General features: G+C 45.5%; 1 protein-coding gene and 1 long non-coding RNA gene across 2 annotated transcripts; both read right to left on the reverse strand.

Annotated features, from left to right (window-relative positions):
• Nucleotides 1-8,952: 8,952 nt before the first annotated feature.
• LOC121968400 lies at nt 8,953-10,054 on the reverse strand. The gene is made up of 4 exons (XR_006108124.1): nt 9,761-10,054; nt 9,566-9,673; nt 9,409-9,499; nt 8,953-9,028 (listed from the first exon to the last, which is right to left on the reverse strand). It is a non-coding gene; the product is annotated as an uncharacterized LOC121968400 (long non-coding RNA).
• A 592-nt stretch (nt 10,055-10,646) lies between these two features.
• LOC122054973 (exocyst complex component EXO70H1-like) lies at nt 10,647-12,511 on the reverse strand. Its single transcript, XM_042616380.1, has one exon. The coding sequence runs from the start codon at nt 12,509-12,511 to the stop codon at nt 10,727-10,729; it is 1,785 nt and encodes a 594-aa protein (XP_042472314.1). The 3' UTR covers nt 10,647-10,726.
• Nucleotides 12,512-21,072: the final 8,561 nt, after the last annotated feature.

The following is a 21,072-nucleotide window of genomic DNA, read 5'->3' on the forward strand; positions in this document are numbered from 1 at the left end:
AACAATAGGCATCGCAAACCTCGCAAATCCAAAACACGAAAAATATGCCTCATAAAACCTCGACTCTGATACCAATAAATTGTCATGCCCCGGATGAGTCTCTACTGAAAAATTTCGACTGCATCTCCCCTGTACTGGTGACAATCTGAATCTCACATACATGCAAAATACATCAGCCACATGCGGTTGGAATATATACACAAAAGTAACAACAACCACGTAGTTAATATTCACAGCCTACCCGACTGGATAAAAGAAATGGAAAACAATCACGCAGTTAATATTCAGTCCACACGGTTGTATCAAAAGCACGACGGAAAACGAAGGGGAATCCACAAATGCAAAGTCCACAAAGACATCACAGATACAAGTCCACGATACAAGTATCAAAACATAGTCAGTTCTCACAACTCTAAATCCAACGAGTATGAAATGCAAATAGTAAGAAACTAAAACCGATAACAAGTCCTCGGATATGATGTGGGAAGTGGAACCGGATGGCAGTATACTCCAAGCAACTCCATATCATCTACCTATTACCTGAAATCAAAACAGTATAGATGGGGTGGTGAGTACAAGGAACTCAGTGGGTAAAGACAGAGTAAAGCATGGTAAATATGACGATATAGGAATCAAGGAATACAGTCTCCATAATAAGAATAAAATCATGCTATCGAAATATAACACATCAAGCCACATCTAATACAACAACCATACATAAACATACCTGCCACAATGAATGCACATGCTCGACCAGAAACAATACCACGATACCATAATCAGTAAACTCACCGGAACAGCAACAGATCTACTCAAGACACCTGTGCAAATATAGATATGGCTGCATATACATGTAAAATAAATGACATGTATGCAGTATGACATCCAAATGCAGCATACATAGCTCAAACAAATACAATAGCACACAATCACATGCAACTAATATCTACTAGGCATGTATGCAAAAATATCTCCCCAGATGCACCGCGCATCATATGTAAATGTGCATGCATGCACCATGGTCACCCCCGCCACCTCTCTAGACACCACGACCCTTGTATGGCTGAGAAGCTTGGGTCCGTGACAAACCGTACTAGCCTCCAGTACATGCACCGCTATAGGCGGCCGAAGCGGACGGTCAGCTAAGTAGTTATATTGTTGGTGCAACATCTCTCAGGTCAATGTTGACCTGGTTGACCAAGCTGAGTCTTGGTTTGAGTTTAGATGTTTGACAATAAGAAATTGATTGAAGAAGAGTCAAGTAGGTCAAGGTTGACCGGATACTTGACTGGGAAGTCCTAACTGGGATGTTAGGTAGAATGAAAGTCCTGGTGAGTGAAGCCAGGTGAAAGCCCTAGTGAGTGAAGCTAGGCAGATGGAAAACCCTAGTGAGTGAAGCTAGGTGAAAGCCCTAGTGAGTGAAGCTAGGCAGATGGAAAACCCTAGTGAGTGAAGCTAGGTGAAAGTCCTGGTGAGTGAAACCAGGCAAGGGAAAATCCAGATGGATCAAGGATGATCGGACATCTGGTGTTGAGAAGTCCAAGTAGGTCAAAGGATTGACTGGATACTTGGCACGAGGAAATACAGATAGGTCAAAGGGATTGACCAGACATCTGATGGAAGTCCAAGTAGGTCAAAGGGAGTGACCAGATACTTGGCATGAATAGAAAAGTCCAAGTGGGTCAAAGGGATTGACCAGACACTTGGTGGGAAGTCCTAGCAGGTCAAAGGAGTGACCAGATGCTAGGCATGGTGTACCAACAGGTCAAGGTTGACCGGGTGTTGGTTTGGTAGGCTTGGGACTTGGTTTTGGGCAAAAACCAAGTACTGGATCGATCAGTGGATCGATCCAGGAGCTGGATCGATCAGTGGATCGATCCAAGCCTTTCCTAGCGAACAGAGAGCCTCTGGATCGATCCGTGGATCGATCCAGATGTCCCAATCGATCGGTGGATCGATTGGGACGCGGCTGCTTCGCGCGATAAGCGCTGGATCGATCCATGGATCGATCCAGGCGTTTTTCCCAGAGCACAGAGGCGCTCTGGATCGATCCGTGGATCGATCCAAAGCCTCCCCGATCGATTGGGAACATTCGAATCGATCGGGATCCGACCGTTGGCGTCGATAAAGGCCGCAGGCGCATGATTCCTTCGGTATCGCTTCTCCGATTCACTCCAGATCTCTCGCCAGCTCCTCCACAGCACTCACAAAGCTCAGATCGCCAGTTCTTGAAGGATCTTGGAAGTTCTCCAAGTCAAGAGGCGGATCAAAGCCAAGAAGAGAAGCTAGGGTTAGGGTTTATACTCATTGTAAGCTTGTAAGCTTGTATTTCTTGTATCCTTTCCCTCTCTTCTTGTATTGAGTCTTGTAGGGCTTCTCCGCCCTTGGTAGTTACCATAAAGGAGAGTTTTATTTAGTGGAGGGTGTGTGTGTTGGTGTGGATCCTTGGATTAGTCACCTCTTGTGAGGTGGATACCAAGTAAACCAACCGTGTTAGCGTTGTGTGATTGTTTCTTTGTATTTCCGCTGCACATCTTTGAAGAAACAAGCAACGCCGAGCAACGAGCGAACGCGACGAGCTATTCACCCCCCTCTAGCTACTTTTGGTCCTAACAAGTGGTATCAGAGCGAGACCGCTCTTCACCGGAATCATTGCCGGAAGGGTCAAGCATAACAAGAAAAGCTAGAGGGTGAAGAAGTTGAAGCAAATTCATCAAAAGTCAAAGATTTCAAGAAGCTCAACTTCAAGATGTAATTCCAAGATGGACTTGGATTTGACACAAGGGTGGCTCCACCATACACTTCCACGAGCTTCGATTCTTGGAAATCAAGAATCGAAAACTTTCTTATGATGGAGATAGAGAAATGGTTTGCTCTAATGGAAGGATTTGAAGCTCCAACAAACTCCAAGGGCAAGCTTCTCAAGAAAAGCAAATGGAGCTCGGAGCAAGTCCAAAGGTGCGATGCAAATGACAAAGTGACCAAGCTTTTGGTCAATTTACTGCCAAGCACCATCCTTTGCAAAATTGGAGAATTTGAAGATGCAAAGGAATTATGGAGCAAATTGGCCAAGCTTCATGAAAAGATACCCTCCACTGTACAAGAGCAAGAAGTATCCAGAGAGGGTGACTCTTTGGAGCAAGACCAAGAGGAGGACTCCGAGGTTGAGAGATGCTCAACCTCCGAAGAAGAGGAAATCCAAGAAGCTTCATCCTCAAGGGAATGCAACGAAGGGAACAAGGAGGGAGCATACTCCTTGTTTCATATTCAAGATGGTGAAGCCTCCACCTCTAGGATTGAGGGGGAGCAATCCTTGGTGACACCGGATCAAGAAGAAGGAGAAGCTTCTACATCTGGGTCAAGAGACAAAGAAGAGGAAGCTTCTACCTCCGGATCCAAAGAAAATGCCACCCCTACAAGCAAAGGTATAAATATTTCAATTAATAATAAAAATCATATTATATGTTTTGAGTGTAGGGAACATGGGCATTACAAGAGCAAGTGCCCTAAATTGGCCAAGAAAAAGGGCCAAGTGGCACAAAAAGGCAAGGTGAAGCCCAAGGAGATCATCCCCAACACAAAGAAGAGCAAGGAGCATATTATATGCTTCTCTTGCAATCAAAAGGGGCATTACCGAAGTCAATGCCCCAAGGGGAAGAAGGTGGTCAAGGCTCAAGGAGGCACTAGTCAAGGGGGAGCCTCCAAGGTAAAGAAGAAGGTATCTTTTATTGAGCCTACCCCTTTACATTATGGTAAAAAGCATGATAGTTCTAATTTTTATCATTTTAATGCGATTTACCATAAGAATAGGAAGCATGAGGGCTTTAAGGAAAAGCATGTGGCTCTACATGCCAAAACTACCCAACCTAAGGTTAGGAAGGTAGATGGACACTTGGGCAAGAACACTAAGGATAATAGATACAAGCCCAAAAACAAAAATGCTCATGGGTGTAATGAAAAATCAAAATCTAAGGATTTAATGATAGAAAATCAAGTCTTGAGATCAAGACTTGATAAAATGGAAAAGACCCTAAAAAGGATGGAAAATATCCTAAAAGGGCAAAATGAGCATAACCTAGGTTTAGGGGTACAAAAGCCATCCAATGGCCATAGAGGTTTGGGATACAAACCCAAAGCAAAAAGGGATGTGCCTAGTTATCATAGGGTTCCATATAGCTATGGAACAAACCCTAAGTCTAGAGGTCAAGTCAAAGATACAAGGGAAGATATCCCTAGAAGTATCTTTGCAACCAAAGTGACTAAGACTTCTAAGAAGTCTAAGAAAGTCACTAACAAGGTCACAAGGGAGGCTATCCCTAGAGTTGACCTAGAAAATGTGACCAAGGCTTCTAAGAAGCCCAACAAGGTCACTAGGAAGGTATCTAGGGAAGTTATCCCTAGTGAGTACCTAGAGCATCCAAGGAGCACCAATAGGTGTTGGGTTCCTAGGAGCATTTTCTCTACCCCATAAATGGGTTAGAGAGTGTCAACTCCGATTAGAAGGGTAGTTAACCCAACTTTGAGGAAATTGACACTCAAGGAGCATTTTCAAGGTTTTGTTAACCTTTGAAAATGAAATGGAATTATTATTTACTCCTTGAAAGAGTAAAATGTGCCTAATGATGGAAGAATTGATTTTAATCTTAAACGGCACATATTGGGAAATTCATAAGAACTACCAAGTTGGGAGTGTGGTATGTTCTTAGGAAATTGAAGGCAATCCGGGCCTTATTTTAAAAGTGCTACTCTTGTGAAAAATGAAATATGCCAACATTTGAGGATATGCTTAATTTCGACTGGCACAAATTAATCAAGGGAATTAGAAATGTCAATTTAGGCTTTGGCATTTTCATGAAGCACTTTAGGGCAATCTAGGTTTAAGTTGTAAGTTTAGCTAAGATTTTAAGGATACTTAGATAGTTAATCTAGGTATATTTTAGTTATGCTAAATCTTGCCATGATTGTTTGCCCATCATATGCCATGACATCATGTCTATTTTTGCATTCATGTTTTATTATGAAAAATCCAAAAATATCATGTCATGACATTCATACATCATGTAGTTATAGGATATTTTCTTTTGAAAATTATTTCTTTTTGATGTATGCCATAACAGTAGCATGCATTAAGTTTAATTCCTTGTAATTAAGGACAAATGGCATTTAACAACACTTATTAACAAGTGACATCCTAGGTAGATGTCTAATATCTTTAAAATGCCTAGATAGATATGCATGATCCCTAGTTTAGGGCAAAACCAAAATCTACATCTCACAAAGACTATAAGGTGACTTGTATGTGCTTTAGTGCACATTAGATACAAGTGAGATGTTAGGATGATGAACAAAGCTCAAGATGTTGATTTAGTGCATTCTTTTGAGTTTTTAGGTTCATCAAAACACAATAGTTATGTGTTTTCCCATCATTGGGAAAGCTAATGTACAAGTCATGTGCATTATGCCCATGATGGGATATTGGTTTTGAAAATATTTTAAAAATGCTTTTGGAAAACCATGGTGAAGGCTATCTTTTGATAGTAATCACCATTGAATAGTTAGACACAAACTTGAAGAAAACGCTAAAGTTTTAGCAAGTTTTCAAGTTTGTGTCAATTTTTGAAAATATGATGTATTTTCGTAGAAAACTATTTTTCCATGAATAAGTATGCCCTAAATAATGTCTACACAAAATTTCATGATTTTTGGATTTTTGTAGAATTTTCTAGGGGTTTCTGAAGTTGACTGAAATGGAATTTCAGCAACTATCAGAGCTCCGATCGATCCATGGATCGATTGGAGTTCCTGAATCGATCCATGGATCGATTCAAACGGCAATTCCCGCGAGCAGAAGCTCGCTGGATCGATCAGCCGATCGATCCAGGTAGTCTGAATCGATCAGTGGATCGATTCAGAAAGGTTCAATCGATTGGAACCCAACTCCAATCGATCCAAGTTGCTGATTTTGGCTGGGAAGGCCTGATTTCAGCATCTTTGAACCCCTTTGAGTCTAGGTAACCATTCCAAACCCCCCCAAAATACATTTGTATACATACAAGGGTGTTTTCATGTGAAAACAAGGATGGATTGGTTAAGGAAGGCTTTATTGAAGTTTAGGTTGAGGTTTGTTTCAAATTTTGAGTATTTGAACCTCAAAACTTCTAAATTTGGGTTTCCTAAAGGTTTAGGGATTCCAAGTCATTGTTGGTGCAATGACAGAAGTTACCACCATGTCTTTAGGGGGAGGGACTCTTTAAAGACATGAAAAATTATTTTTCATAAACCTTGGAAGGTGGTTAACCTTCTTTAAAGAAAATGCTCATGTATGAGTTTTTGAACTTGAAATGGGGAGTGGATATCCTCATTATTTCAAGTGGGAACTCAAGTGGTTAGAAAATGCTCAAGGTTGGGTATTTGTCTAAATTGAGGGAGAAGTTAAGGATAAATGAAGGGTATGGGACCTTCATTATCGTGTTGATCACAACAAGTGATGTTGTGAACAACGAGGAGCAACTCTTCAGGGGGAGAGTCGTCAACAAATGGATTTGTTGATGTGTACCCAAAATTGGGGCATGGGTTGATGTGTGCCCAAAGATGGGTTGATGTGTGCCCAAAGATGGGTTGATGTGTGCCCAAAGATGGGTTGATGTGTGCCAATAGGGGGAGAATGAAAGAACCTGTGAATGGGTGTAAGTTAGGCTTTCATTACCTAGAGGGAGTGTGCCCTCTTAGGAGGAGAATGAAGAGCTTAATTTATGTGTTCATTACCTAGTGGCATGAAGATTGAGGCTATAGGATTAGCCTAACTTACATGTGGTATTGTAAGTGTTATTGTGGTATTGTCAAACATCAAAAAGGGGGAGATTGTTGGTGCAACATCCCTCAGGTCAAGGTTGACCTGGTTGACCAAGCTGAGTCTTGGTTTGAGTTTAGATGTTTGACAATAAGAAATTGATTGAAGAAGAGTCAAGTAGGTCAAGGTTGACCGGATACTTGACTGGGAAGTCCTAACTGGGATGTTAGGTAGAATGAAAGTCCTGGTGAGTGAAGCCAGGTGAAAGCCCTAGTGAGTGAAGCTAGGCAGATGGAAAACCCTAGTGAGTGAAGCTAGGTGAAAGCCCTAGTGAGTGAAGCTAGGCAGATGGAAAACCCTAGTGAGTGAAGCTAGGTGAAAGTCCCGGTGAGTGAAACCAGGCAAGGAAAAATCCGGATGGATCAAGGATGATCGGACATCTGGTGTTGGGAAGTCCAAGTAGGTCAAAGGATTGACTGGATACTTGGCACGAGGAAATACAGATAGGTCAAAGGGATTGACCAGACATCTGATGGAAGTCCAAGTAGGTCAAAGGGAGTGATCAGATACTTGGCATGAATAGAAAAGTCCAAGTGGGTCAAAGGGATTGACCAGACACTTGGTGGGAAGTCCTAGCAGTCAAAGGAGTGACCAGATGCTAGGCATGGTGTACCAACAGGTCAAGGTTGACCGGGTGTTGGTTTGGTAGGCTTGGGACTTGGTTTTGGGCAAAAACCAAGTACTGGATCGATCAGTGGATCGATCCAGGAGCTAGATCGATCAGTGGATCGATCCAAGCCTTTCCTAGCGAACAGAGAGCCTCTGGATCGATCAGTGGATCGATTGGGACGCGGCTGCTTTGCGCGATAAGCGCTGGATCGATCCATGGATCGATCCAGGCGTTTTTCCCAAAGCACAGAGGCGCTCTGGATCGATCCGTGGATCGATCCAAAGCCTCCCCGATCGATTGGGAACATTCGAATCGATCGGGATCCGACCGTTGGCGTCGATAAAGGCCGCAGGCGCATGATTCCTTCGGCATCGCTTCTCCGATTCACTCCAGATCTCTCGCCAGCTCCTCCACAGCACTCACAAAGCTCAGATCGCCAGTTCTTGAAGGATCTTGGAAGTTCTCCAAGTCAAGAGGCGGATCAAAGCCAAGAAGAGAAGCTAGGGTTAGGGTTTATACTCATTGTAAGCTTGTAAGCTTGTATTTCTTGTATCCTTTCCCTCTCTTCTTGTATTGAGTCTTGTAGGGCTTCTCCGCCCTTGGTAGTTACCATAAAGGAGAGTTTTATTTAGTGGAGGGTGCGTGTGTTGGTGTGAATCCTTGGATTAGTCACCTCTTGTGAGGTGGATACCAAATAAACCAACCGTGTTAGCGTTGTGTGATTGTTTCTTTGTATTTCCGCTGCACATCTTTGAAGAAACAAGCAACGCCGAGCAACGAGCGAACGCGACGAGCTATTCACCCCCCCCCCCCTCTAGCTACTTTTGGTCCTAACATATATAACTACATAGCTAAGGGTCTCTGACCACTCACAACTCAAGCTCTCTGACTACTGTACCCTCAAGACCCACTACTCCAGAGTGGTCGAGGCTGACAGAGTATAAACACCGAACGGCTAAGCAAGCGCGACAGGACTAGCTCAACTCCTAGCTACCACTCTCCAACAGTGGCCGAATGGGCAACTATAAACAATTGCCGACCCTCTCACCACAAAGGAGACAATAGTCGTCAGTATGCAATGAATGATGACATGATGTGAATAGTCACAATATAGATGCTATCAACAATCATGCACCCCAAAAACACCCCCAAAAACCACCACAAACATATATACATACTCCAACATACAACATGGTCAATCCACTATGCAACTCCAATAACACATACCCACCACGTGTACACTCAACATCAATATGCATGTTAAGCACGCTAACCGTACAAACCGGACATCTCTATGATACAAACTCTACATATGCATATGTATAGAGTTCTGATATCAAGGGTGAGACTGTATCGAAGTATACTAGATCATATCAAAGATCAAGACATAAAGTGATAAGCAGGAACGAAACAAATATACAGATTTAAGGTAATGCAAACTAAACATCCAAATCTAACCATGCTTTAAAGTTCAAAGAACTAAATAGGAGATAGGAAGAAATACTCGCCTCGATATATCCCGTATCTACAGAATCACCCACGTCACGCGGCTCGTCCAGATCAAGGTCCTGTATCACATATTCAATCTATGTAATATATATATATATATATATACTACGCATAATTGAATCACCTTTAAATAAATAACCAACTCTAAAGTAATAGCCAACCGTGGTTATCTAGAATAATGCAACCTTAAACATACCATAATCAACTAGACTAGGTTCGAATATAATTCACCTTTCAATTATTCCCTAACCAAAGGTTTTAGTCCACCACATCTAATATGATTTTAAATCATAGTAATCTAGTGTCAACATGGATTTAGAATCACAACTATTCACTACTATTAATCCAAGCAAGAATAAAATTCTACACCCATTAAACAACCTAATTTAGCCACGTACGAATGAAATCAACAGAAATACCCTTACTGTACATCACTTACCTTGAGAGGTAGCAGTGGATGAAAAACCTACAGCCCTCACCAGAATCCTGCCGACAGCTACCAAGTTCCTTACTCCTCTTCTTTCCAAAATCTAAACAGGAGCTAATTGTAGATCAATGAATTTGCTGAAATCCTTATCACACAGAACCTTACTCACCTGAATTGATTCCCAAATCTCCCAGCCAAAACCCCAATCAGCTGCAAGGAGGAGGAAGATCGAGACCTACTCAGGCGAGATACCTCCCCAGGTTGATCCGACACCTTCCTTTAATCCAGAACAGAAAGGAGATCGAGGTGAAAACCCTAAAAACCACAATCTTGAATCCACAAAATCTTTCCCATCGACGCTTACCTCAATCGTCGCCTACAGACGGCGTCGTCTGATCCGCTCCGACGAGTGATGACACGAGTCGCCTTCCTTCGAACGGATCAAGGAGGAAGGACAGAGGAACTTGATCGATCGGGAATGATGCGAGCCAAACCCCTCGCGTGCCCTAGACGGTGGATCACCGTTGCACGCGCTGAAGAAATGGCTGAAGAGGTGGTCTCTCCTCCGGGGATGGCCGGCACCGTCATGATCCGGCGCTCTTCCTCCGACGATTCGGCGAGAACGGGATCGTCGGGGAAGAGTCCTCTGTCGGTATCGGGTTCGTCCGCGCGAGAGAGAAAGAGAGGAAGGGAAAGAAGTCGGGTCGGGTTCTAGGATTCGGGTGAGAAATAAAGCCCTATTAATAGAACTCACTTAGGGTTAAGGAAATTAAACCCTAAGTAACTCCTCAATTAAACTCTCACAACGCGTATTTCTAAACAAACCTCTACTCACATCTCCGCAAAATTAGTCATACAACCTCCGTAAAAATCCAGAATAATTTCTAAAAATTTCTAAAATTTTCATAAGGTTATTTCATGATAACCCTAAAAATAAATTCGCATATCTTACACCTGGACTTCTGACTGTCACGTCTCCTGAACTTTTGACTGTCACATCCCTTGACTTTTGATTGTCACTCTTGGACTTCTGACTATCACATCCTCTTGATTAAAGTCTACCACTATACACCATATCAACTACTAATATTTATATTTGATATATCATTATCGAATGAGTCTTTTTGTCCTCATTGCGCCTTACCGATGTATCGTGTTGGGGGCAACGAACTTACAATATCTTATATGGTGAACCCAATTGACCTAACTCCAATAACATTCACGATATTAGAGAAGTTTATTAGTAGAATGTTGTGAAAGACATTTTTACATGTGTTCAATGACCAAAAAAAAAAAATGTAAAGAAATAAATTGATCTATTACAACAAAACTACAAGGTTTGGTTCGATACATTGAGGGTATTCGAACCGGATCCTGAGCCATCCGAACCGGACAACTGAGAGAAGAGTCCGCCAAGGCGATCCCACACCTCGTCCGGCGTTGGGAAGCCCGCCACGCCGGACGCCGTGCTCAGCCACCGGGCGTGGAACCCTCGGTACGCCGGGACCACCATCTCCCTTACCCTCTCCCTGGTCTCCTCCCTCACTGCGGCGTCCACCACGGCCCACCCCGCCTGCGCCGCCAAGGCCTCCTCCAGCGCCGCCCTGTAACCCCGCATCCGCTCCCTGGCCTCCGCCGCCGAGGAGACCTCCGTCGCTGGCACCATCGCTGCGAGGGGACCCCACGCTACGCGCTCGTACCGGGCCAGATGATGCCTCGCCTTAGCGGCGTGCCGTGCCGACCAGTCGTTCCCCAGGAGCCCCCGCAGAGCGCAAGAGCCGACCTTGTTCACGACATACTGGAGGTTGTTCGCCATGAAAAGGTGCGAAAGGGCGGCGTCGTGGTACGCATCGGCTTTTCCGTCAAGCTTCAAAAGCAGCGTCTCGATCAGCCGCGCGACCAGAACCAGCGGCGGTGAAGTGGCGGAAACAGAATGCGGCGGCGGCGACGGTTGCCACGAGTCGAAGATCTCCTCGGCTGAGGGATGGTAGTCGGCGAGCAGTGCGAGGTAGTTCATTGCGTACCGGTTCATCGGGTGGACGCTGCCACCTGGGACCGGCGACTGTGAGGGCTCCTTAACGATCGCCGACTCGAAGTCCGCCAGTCCGATCCGCGCGGCCTCCGTGAGCTTGGCGAGGGAGGCCACCACCTGCGTCCGCACGGAAGCGGTGGACTCGAAGGAGAAGACGAGCCCAACCTCCGGCCAAAGCTCCGCCAACACGTCGTGCATGTCCAACATCCGGAAGAGCTTATCGTGGGAGCGCTTAATCGAACGGGCCACTAACTCCGGAAAGGCAAAGAACTGGACGGCATCTCCGGTGATATTGGAGAAGACGGCCTCCCGGACGACGTCTGAGTCGGCGAAGACTTCGTCAACGAGGACGCGTTCGCCGTGGAACAGAGTGCGGACGGTGACCCGCGCGGCGGCGAGCCAAGATCGGATTTTGAGCTCGAGCGCGGGCCAATCCATCTTGTAGCTTTGCAATCGAAGCTCAAATCCGAGACGAGCGAGTCCGTCGTCGACGATGGACTTGCGGAAAGTGCGGTAGATACTGACACACTCCTTGCCGTAGCCGGCGAAGACCATGGCGCCAGCGATGGCCCGGAGGTTGTCGACAGTGGTGGAATCTCCTACGGCGGTCGCAGTGGTCTCGTCATCATCCCAAGGATCGATGTCGGAGACGCTGGAGCGGACGGAGACGGACTCCGGGTCGAGGAGGTCGCGGTTGGCGGCGAGGATTTGGTAAAACTCCTTCTCGAGGCGGCGCATGGCGGCCTGCATCAGGGTCTGCGCGAGGGCGAGGGAGGGGTGAGAGAGGCCGGAGGGCTCGCCGGCGGCGGCGACGTCTAGCATGAGGCGCTGCAGGGCGGAGACGTGGGCCACGAAGCGGCGGGCCTCGATGCGGTCCTCGTAGAACAAAGACGTGATCTTGGCGTAAGCAGAGGAATTTGGGTCCCATTTCACCACCACCGCTTCCGCGCTCGCCACCTCCGCCTCCAATCTCAACACCGCCTCCGGCGACGACGACGTCGAAGAAGAAGCATCGCCGGCTTCTGCGTCGCCGGAATGGCGTCGGCAGCCATCAAAGAACCGTCTCAGTCCTTTCCTCGTCATCGTCTTCTATTGAAATCGTCAACTTATTTAATAAGTGAGATTCGATCGATCGTGTGATGCGTCTTTATAGAAATATCGAGGAAGGACAGTACGGAATTTCGTCACGAGGGGAGCGCGATCGAAGTGGATAAGAGGATGCCCCGAATAATGATCTGGATCCATGGCACAAAATGTCAACGATGATGTCAGGTAGTTGACTTTAGATCAAATTTACAAAAAGATCCGACATAAACTAAAAATTCCATAGAAAAGCCGTTAAATTCAAAGGATAACTTATAATCAATAATCAAATTGATATTTGGTAAAAAGTTTGACTTGTTTTTAAATTATTTATTTGTTTGAAAAATTTACCAATTTATATATATATATATATATATATATATATATATATATATATATATATATATATATATATATATATATATATATATATATTAGGAGAATTTACATTTTTTCCTTTGAAGATTTACATTTTTTAAAAAGATCCCTCAGTTTTAAAAATTATTATTAGGTGAATTTCAAAACAAATAAAAAGGGAGAGAAAATTTTGTAGCAAAAAACTATAATTTATTATCTTTTTTTTTCACATACAACATCAATATATATGTATTTATAAACTAATAATCTTTTATTTAAGATAAACTCTTATCAAACTATTTTATGCCCATTAATTTGTTAAAGCTATTTTTAAATTTATTTCTAGGCATGGAAGAAATTAAAGAGAAGTGATAAACATTGTGGAAAAAAAAAAAAAAAAGATGAATATGCTCATCCCAGCGCCTCCATCAATCCGTCCCAAGGTCAACACGGAGGAGGTAAATCACGAGCGACTATTAGCATTTGGAATAGTGACTAGCACATAAGGGAGGTATTTACCTCGGCTTTGCCGAGATTCGAACCACAGACTTCATTGTGCAAAATAATAATCCCAGTTAGCCTCATTGACTATCTCTGGGGTGACCGATCGGGTCCCACGGAAATTTTTCCACCGACCACTAGGGTAAATCGGGAAGCGCATGTGACGGCCAGCGCAGAAGCCTAGTATCTTTTGATTACGCCCTCCATTTGGAGAAAAAATTCCTACAAATATATTATAGCTGGGGTTCGAACCGTGAATACTTAGGAGATAATTTGGATATTCTATCATGGCACCATGACCCCGAGGACAAAGAGAAGTGATAAACATGAACTAATAGAAAAACGATAAATTTCTCAAAACATTTCAAATAAATAATAATAACAATAGATTTGTCATCATATGGAAGTCAACTTCATTCCTTCAAGGTAGCCTCTTGAGCAGGACGAGTCTTCTTGAATGTTTATAGGGCATTTTGCCAAATGACTCACATGAGTTTCAAAATTTCTTAAAGGACGACCTATTATTTCATATTTATTTTTTCTCCAAAATATTCTTCTTATAAAAAATTCAAACAAAAAAATAATGATCCGCCGACCACATAGTACGGCCGATCGTTCGTCCCATATAGCCAGACCACAGCCACCAGGCAACCACATGACCAAGCCTCCAAGTCGATCATGCGACCAAGTAATTGTGCAGCGAGGCAATCAAGTCTGTCTGAATTGCCAGGGCTGTCATCCCCGCGGCCTCGCTGCCCAGGGTGGATTCTTTGCTCAGTCATGTAGGGATGTATATTTGATTAATTCAGTTAATTCGATCAACTTAATATTTGATTCTGTCCAAAAATTGAGTAGACGGACGTTGAGACGTGGCGCTCTTTGCTAATTCCGTGTAGACTCTGGATTGACGTGGACTCCGGTGAACTTGCAGTAAAATCGAGCCGGGGAGGGGATCCCGGCGACGACCCTCCGAAGCTTAAGTCAGGCAAGAAGAAACTGAAGAAGAATAAGATGGCAAAGAGCTACAGTAGATGATCATGCATATCTCCGTCGAAGTCTGGGGGTCCTTATATAGGATCCCGGGGAATGCATGCACGCTTCTCGAGATGTGCACGCTCTTCAAAGCATGCCTCAAAATGGACGTGTCAAAAAAGTGTGTCTGATGTCATACCGCAACCGTCCGAGCATATCTCCAACATGACAGTGGAAACTTCCATCGTACGATCTTCTGTCCAGTCTGGTCGCCGATCATGCTATCTGTCGGCGGCGCATGTCTCGAGAAGGATATCGCCAGCTATCTATTTTGTCCTCTTCTCTCTCGTCTATTACTAGGCCGAGCAGGTGAGCCGCTCGGTCGCATACTCGGACGAACGTGCAACCTTCGGTATCTCGGCCGAGCGGACTCGCCGGTCGGCGCATCGCTTCTTTTATATGAAACCCCCTGAGCATCGGAAACTCGTCCTGTGATCGAGTTGTCTTCGCGCCGACCTGGGCGCTATTAAGGCCGATCGGCTAGGTGACCTCCCGCTCGGCCAAAACATTGGTATGCCCATTTTGACTTTGACTTCCACGTGTCGTTGACCACTGTATGGCTGGACCCCCTCCTTCACCACCGGATCACGTGCCTCCCCCTCAAGTCTAGTCGAAGGAGGCTAAAAGTCCGACTGACTGGACTACTAGCCTAGTGGTGTAACGGCCGCTTGACCACTGAGGTGGGTGCTTCTCTGTTCGGGCACTATGATGGTGCCAGGCAACCGCTCGGCGGCCTACCTGCTAAGCCTTGAAAAGTTTTGCTTGCCGCTGATTACCTTGCCGACCCGAGGGCGATTAATGCTGACGTCTTCAGGATCTTTTCGGAATTTGTGCAAATCCCTGCTATTAAGGACGAGCACGCGCCCATGCCTGTGTAATGACATTCATTAAATGCCGCCCTTTAACCTATCGCCACGTGGCGCCACCGCCGTCATCGTACGGCGAGGGTGTCAGCTCCGCAGCGGTTTGAATTCGACGGCCGGATGTCAACTTCGATCCCGATGACCTGGATCGGACGGCTACGGTTGGATGAGCCCTATGTTTATAAAGCACAGGCGCCGACAACTATTCCATCGTTGCTGCTTCTGCGTGCTTCATCGGTTCCCTCGACCTCCAGTGCTCCGACGATCTTCCCCCTCCTTCTCCTAGGTTTACTTTTGTAAGCTCCCTGATCCTTTCTTGTTTTCGCGTTCTGCTTCCCCTCGCTTTCCTTAGCGTCGCCTCTCTCGTTATTTTTTCCGTCGATCTTTCCGACGAAGTCTCTGCGTTTTCACTTTCCAATCATGGCCAGTTTGTCCGCCCCCTCTCCTGGCCTTTGGTATCAATCCATGGAGAGTCGATTTGACTCGGGAGATGCCTTTAAACTGATCAATGCATATGACATCCCTGCTGACCACAAACTCACCCTGGCCGAGTCGTCCGACCGGCCTCATGACCCGCCGGCCGGCACGGTTACCTTCTTCCGCGACCAATTCGTAGGTGGCCTTAGGTTTCCGATCCACTCATTCATCATAGAAGTGTGCAACTACTTTCGCATCCCGCTCATGCCTAACTCCTTCAGGCTATTGTGCGGCATAGTTGTGCTCTTCCGAGTGCACAACATCCCCCTTAAGCCTCAGATTTTTCATTATTTTTACTATCCCAAGCAATTCGAGCTGGGCACCTTCTTGTTTCAAGCTCGGATCGGTTTAGTTTTCTTTGATAAAATGCCTACCTCCAACAAGTATTGGAAGGATCATTTCTTCTTTTAGAGTTTTCCCGAGCTGCCACCCTTCCGAACCCAATGGCAAACTTCGCTGCCACCTCCCCCCGACCTGAAAAGGTACAGGACCGAGCCCACTTTTCTACACGTGGATAACCTGCTGGCCGGGCTGAAGCTGGACATCCATAAGCTGCTGCCCGAAGGGATGATGTATCTATTCGGTTTAAGCCCGATCCAAACGCGGCTTCCGAACGACCCTGGTAAGAAATAACTTTCTCTCCTTTTCTTTGAGTCTAACTGATTTCTTTTCTCTTTCTTGCAGCCGAGACCATGATGAAATCGGTGGTGTTCGGCATGATGAAATGCAAGGTAGCTGAGATAGAGGCGGCTGCAGCGCAGGAGGCAGAGAGACTTGGCATCACCCCGATCAGCTCGCATGAAGGCGAGAGTGAAGAGGTGCAGACGGCGGGCGATGCGTCTGCCGCTCGGACGTCTGCCGCTCAGACGGTCACTACTGATGCAGCCGAGGAGACTGCTCCATCGACTACGCAACCGACCACTCGCCCCGAGGAAGCCGAGTCTACTGATGACGAACTCCCGTTGGTTGGGCGCAAACGCCACCGAACGGTCACACCAACCCGATCGGCCACCTCAGCTGTTCACGTGTCCGAGTAGATGGGCGATCCTCCTCCACTAGCTCCAGCGACTGTGGAAGCGCTGTCTTATGACTGGACCCTATCTCAAGGAAATTGGCCTTCTGACCCCATAGCTGCTCGGCCTCTCAGCTCGCTCCCTCCGGCTCCAAAGGTAATCAAGCGATCTCTTATTCGCTCTGAGCCGGTTGGACAATCTTCTGCCCCTTCCGCGTCCGCTTAGTCTACTCCCGGCCGGCGCAGGACTATCAAAGCCTTGCTCCACCTACCGACAGAGGAATATATGCAAGCGGCCGAACAGCCGACGAGCCCCGAACACTTAATAACCGTGCGGGGACCCCTTGCGAAAGTCTGGGAGGACGCCCGAGCGCGCGTGGGTATGATGCCCCCTGGGCTGCTCGGCAACAGCTATTTGCAACAAACCACCGGGGTAACTTTTATCACAAGCCTTTATTTCTTCTCCTCCGTTCGGTACTGACTATTTTTCTTTTAACCGGGTTGAAACATTGGGTGGAAAGTATAGTGGTATGCCACCGCTTAGTTTTCCTTGAAGAGGAGTTCAAAAAGCTCAAGGTTTCTGGTGGGGCTCCCCCTTCAAGGCCCTTCTTATGCTGAGCTGAAGGCTGACCTGGATAAGACTAATAAACTGCTAGAGGCCGAGCGGTACAAATCTTTGAGCTTGCAAACTATGGTGGACCGGCTCAAGACCCAGGTCAAAACATACGACAAGAAGATCACTTTGGCCACCAACAGGAAGAATCATGCCATCACCAACCTGGAGACGAAGAATGCTGAGGCCCGGGCGCTTGAGCACTACCGAGAAGAATGGCCGTTCGACGGAGGTGGCCGCTCTTCAGAGTGATCTGAAGACCTTTCAAGACGCACTGGAGGCCTCCCGAGTCGCCTTCAAAGAATATCAGGAGGTCAAACCTGGTCGAGTCACGGTCATGCAGCAGAATTACATCCGCTCGGAGAAATTTGTTGAAAAAGCTTGCGCTCGGCTCGTCCATGCGTTCGAGTTGACCATCTCCGCCACAGCTGACTATCTGAAGTCAAAGGGCCGACTTCCTGAAGATTTCACTATTCCCGTCCGCGATCATGCTGATCTTCTGACCACGATTCCGGACGAGATTTTTAATTATTTAGAGTGAAGCGTGGATGTGTATTGGCCGTTCAGCCTATTTCACTTTGAGTACTCGTCGTTCAGCTGATTTTGATCAATGAACCTTCTTTAGCTTTTCCTTGGCTGCTCGGCGAATGGCCGTGTGTATTCGAGTGAGCTGTCTGACTCATGCGAGTCTTTGCCTCCCGATCTTCGAGCTACCACTCGGCAGTCGAGTACAAGACCATCACTCTTCCATAAGTTCCATTAGGATTATGCTATGCCAAGGCTGAACCCTATGGTTGCCGCTCGGCGGTCTACGAGCCAGGGGTTTACAGTTGCCGGTTCGACTCTGGGGTTTAACGTCGCCGCTCAACGGTCTTTAGGCTGGGGGGTTTATAGTTGCCGGTCCGACTCTAGAGTTTACGTCACCGCTCGACGGTCTTCTGGTCGAGGGGGGGGGTTTATAGTCGTTGGTTCGACTCTAGAGTTTAACGTTGTCGCTCGATTGTCTTCAAGCCGGAGGGGGGTTTATAGTCGCCGGTTCGACTCTAGAATTTAACGTCGCCGGTCGATATTCTTCAGGCCGGGGGATTTATAGTCGCCGGTTCGACTCTAGAGTTTAACGTTGCCGCTCGACGGTCTTCAGGCCGGGGGGTTTATAGTCACCGGTTCGACTCTAGAGTTTAATGTCGCCGCTCGACGGTCTTCAGGCCTGGAGATTTATAGTCTCCGGTTCGACTCTAGAGTTTAACATCACCGCTCGACGGTCTTCATGGAGCCTAGCCGTTTGGCGTATTCTTTTCTTTTTGATATCATTCCTGTATTCAAAGGGAGCCAAGGAACGGAAAGTACATATAACGAATTACATGGGCACGCCTTTCATCCGACTCGGTATGGCTAGAGATGTTTAGTGCTCCATGGTCGTTCTAGCTGTCGTTCATCTTCATCTTCGAGGTAATAGGCGCACGATCGGAGCTTCTCGATGACCTTGAAGGGCCCAGCCCAGGGTGCCTCCAGCTTGCTCACATCTCCGACCGGCTTCACCTTCTTCCATACAAAGTCGTCGACTTGGAATGCCCTGGGAATCACTCGCCTGTTGTAATTTTGCTTCATTCTTTAGCGGTATGCCATTAGCTGGACGGCTGCTTTGGCTCGCGCCTCATCTACCATGTCCAGCTCTAGCAGCCTCCTGGTGTCGACTATTTCCATGTCACGTGGCGCTCCAAATTAATAAAGATTAGGAACTCAATTAACTAAATAAAATATGTGTAGTAAGGAGTCACAAGTCGTATTTTTCCAAGGATAACTAATAAATGTGTGCATATCTTAGAATTAATTCAAATTGAGTTATTACATCAACAAGGTCAACCTAGCACTTCCCTTTAACTTGAAATTCAAATTAATCTCATCTAATAAAATCAAGAACAGATTCAAGAAGTATGGTTCTTCTCAAAAGATGATCTCCTTCATTTCATCAAATTAACATCAAACTATCATCATTGACTCAAGCTCTTCAACTAACAAATTATCCAATCTCATACATGTTCCTCAACATACAATTTGGGTAACAATTAAAAGCTTAAGTAAGCATTCCACATTTAAACTCCATCTCAATCAATACCAATCAAATTCCGAGAGCAAAGATTAGCTAGCTACATAACCAAAACTAAATAAACATGTGGTAATCAGATCTTTCTAATTCAAAACAGAACAAAAAAAAATTGCAAACTAAGTTAAAGCTAAACATGGTTTGGATTGCAAATGTTCAAATGAAAACAAACTTCCAAATAGAAAATCAGAAACAGGATTGCTTATAAAAACTAAACTCAAACAAAATGAAATGGCAAAGTAATGGATTAGATCTGAGGATCTGAGCAAGTTCAAACACAATTCAGAAAACAGAAATGAAGTAAACAAAACCCAAACATTCCTCAAACCAAAACCCGAATCAAAACTTCTTCATTCTGCTAGAAACAGAGCCACCTCTGAGAAACACCCTTCGGGTGACCACCAGCAAAGAACAGAGCTTCCAGCTAATGCCACCTTTCGATCACAGCCTCTGGGAAACACCCTTCGGGCTCACGGATCGATTAGCACTCACGGCGCACGAAGACAGTAGCTCGATTTTGGAATTGCGGACCCAAATCGATTGATCAGATCGATTCGGATGTCGCGGATGGAATGGTAGTCGGAGGAAGATCGGAGCTTCTGGGAAACACCCTTCGAGCTCCGGTGATGATGGAAATCGCGGACTGGGAACCACCCTCGTCTGGATTGTAGAAGGAAATCAGAAACTCGGCTCACGGAATGGGGAAACACCCTCCGCCGCTTCCTGACCTCGGACGATGAACACCGGAAGCTAGGAGATCGCCGGCGATGAAGAAGGATTGCTCACGGATCTGGAATGTGGAAGAGAACTGCGGCATCACGACGGAGAAGAAGTAGCTACAGTGGAGAAATCACGAACGACGAGTCCAGTGAACTGTAGCTTCTCACGCGGCTTTTAAACCTCCTCAAAATTGATCGGACGGTCCATATTGATTTGGGCTGAATCAATGGTTGGATCATATCGGATCTGGATCAAAACCCTTGGATCTTCATCTACGGCTGTGATGTGCTTCCTCGTAGCTCGAATGGACCAGATCATTAACGGATGACTCAAATCTCTCTGATCTTCAATGGATGGTCCAAAACACTCCAAGCCTTGATCGACTTGATTAGCCCTTGATTTGAGCCCAAGTGTGGTATGATTTGATCAGGTCAATGACCCTTTTGATGCCTACAAAATAATAAACAAATATTAGCATCAAATACCATAATTATAAGTCAATTTGTAATTAATTCTAAATTGAAATGCAATTATGAAATATGATGTAAATATGAGATTAAGCTATAAAAAGATCATTAAAAATGTGAATTATGAATCAAGATAATATAGCCAAAATCATGGTTATCAAATCCCCCACACTTAATCTTGGACGTCCCATTCAAGTCAAGAAAATTTAAAATCATCTCCACACAAATTTCCTAGCAATACCTAAAAGATAGTAAAAGGTAATTAACTAAGGTCATCTTAAAGATCACAACAATCATAAATACAATCCAAATGATAATCAGTAGATATGGTGATTTCAATCCAATTGAAAAATTAAGCAAGTTGCAATCTCACAAGATATTGACCTAATCTAGCTCTCACACTCAAAATTACATA

The sequence above is a fragment of the Zingiber officinale genome, chromosome 3B (genome assembly GCF_018446385.1).
Source record: "Zingiber officinale cultivar Zhangliang chromosome 3B, Zo_v1.1, whole genome shotgun sequence".
NCBI lineage: Eukaryota > Viridiplantae > Streptophyta > Magnoliopsida > Zingiberales > Zingiberaceae > Zingiber > Zingiber officinale.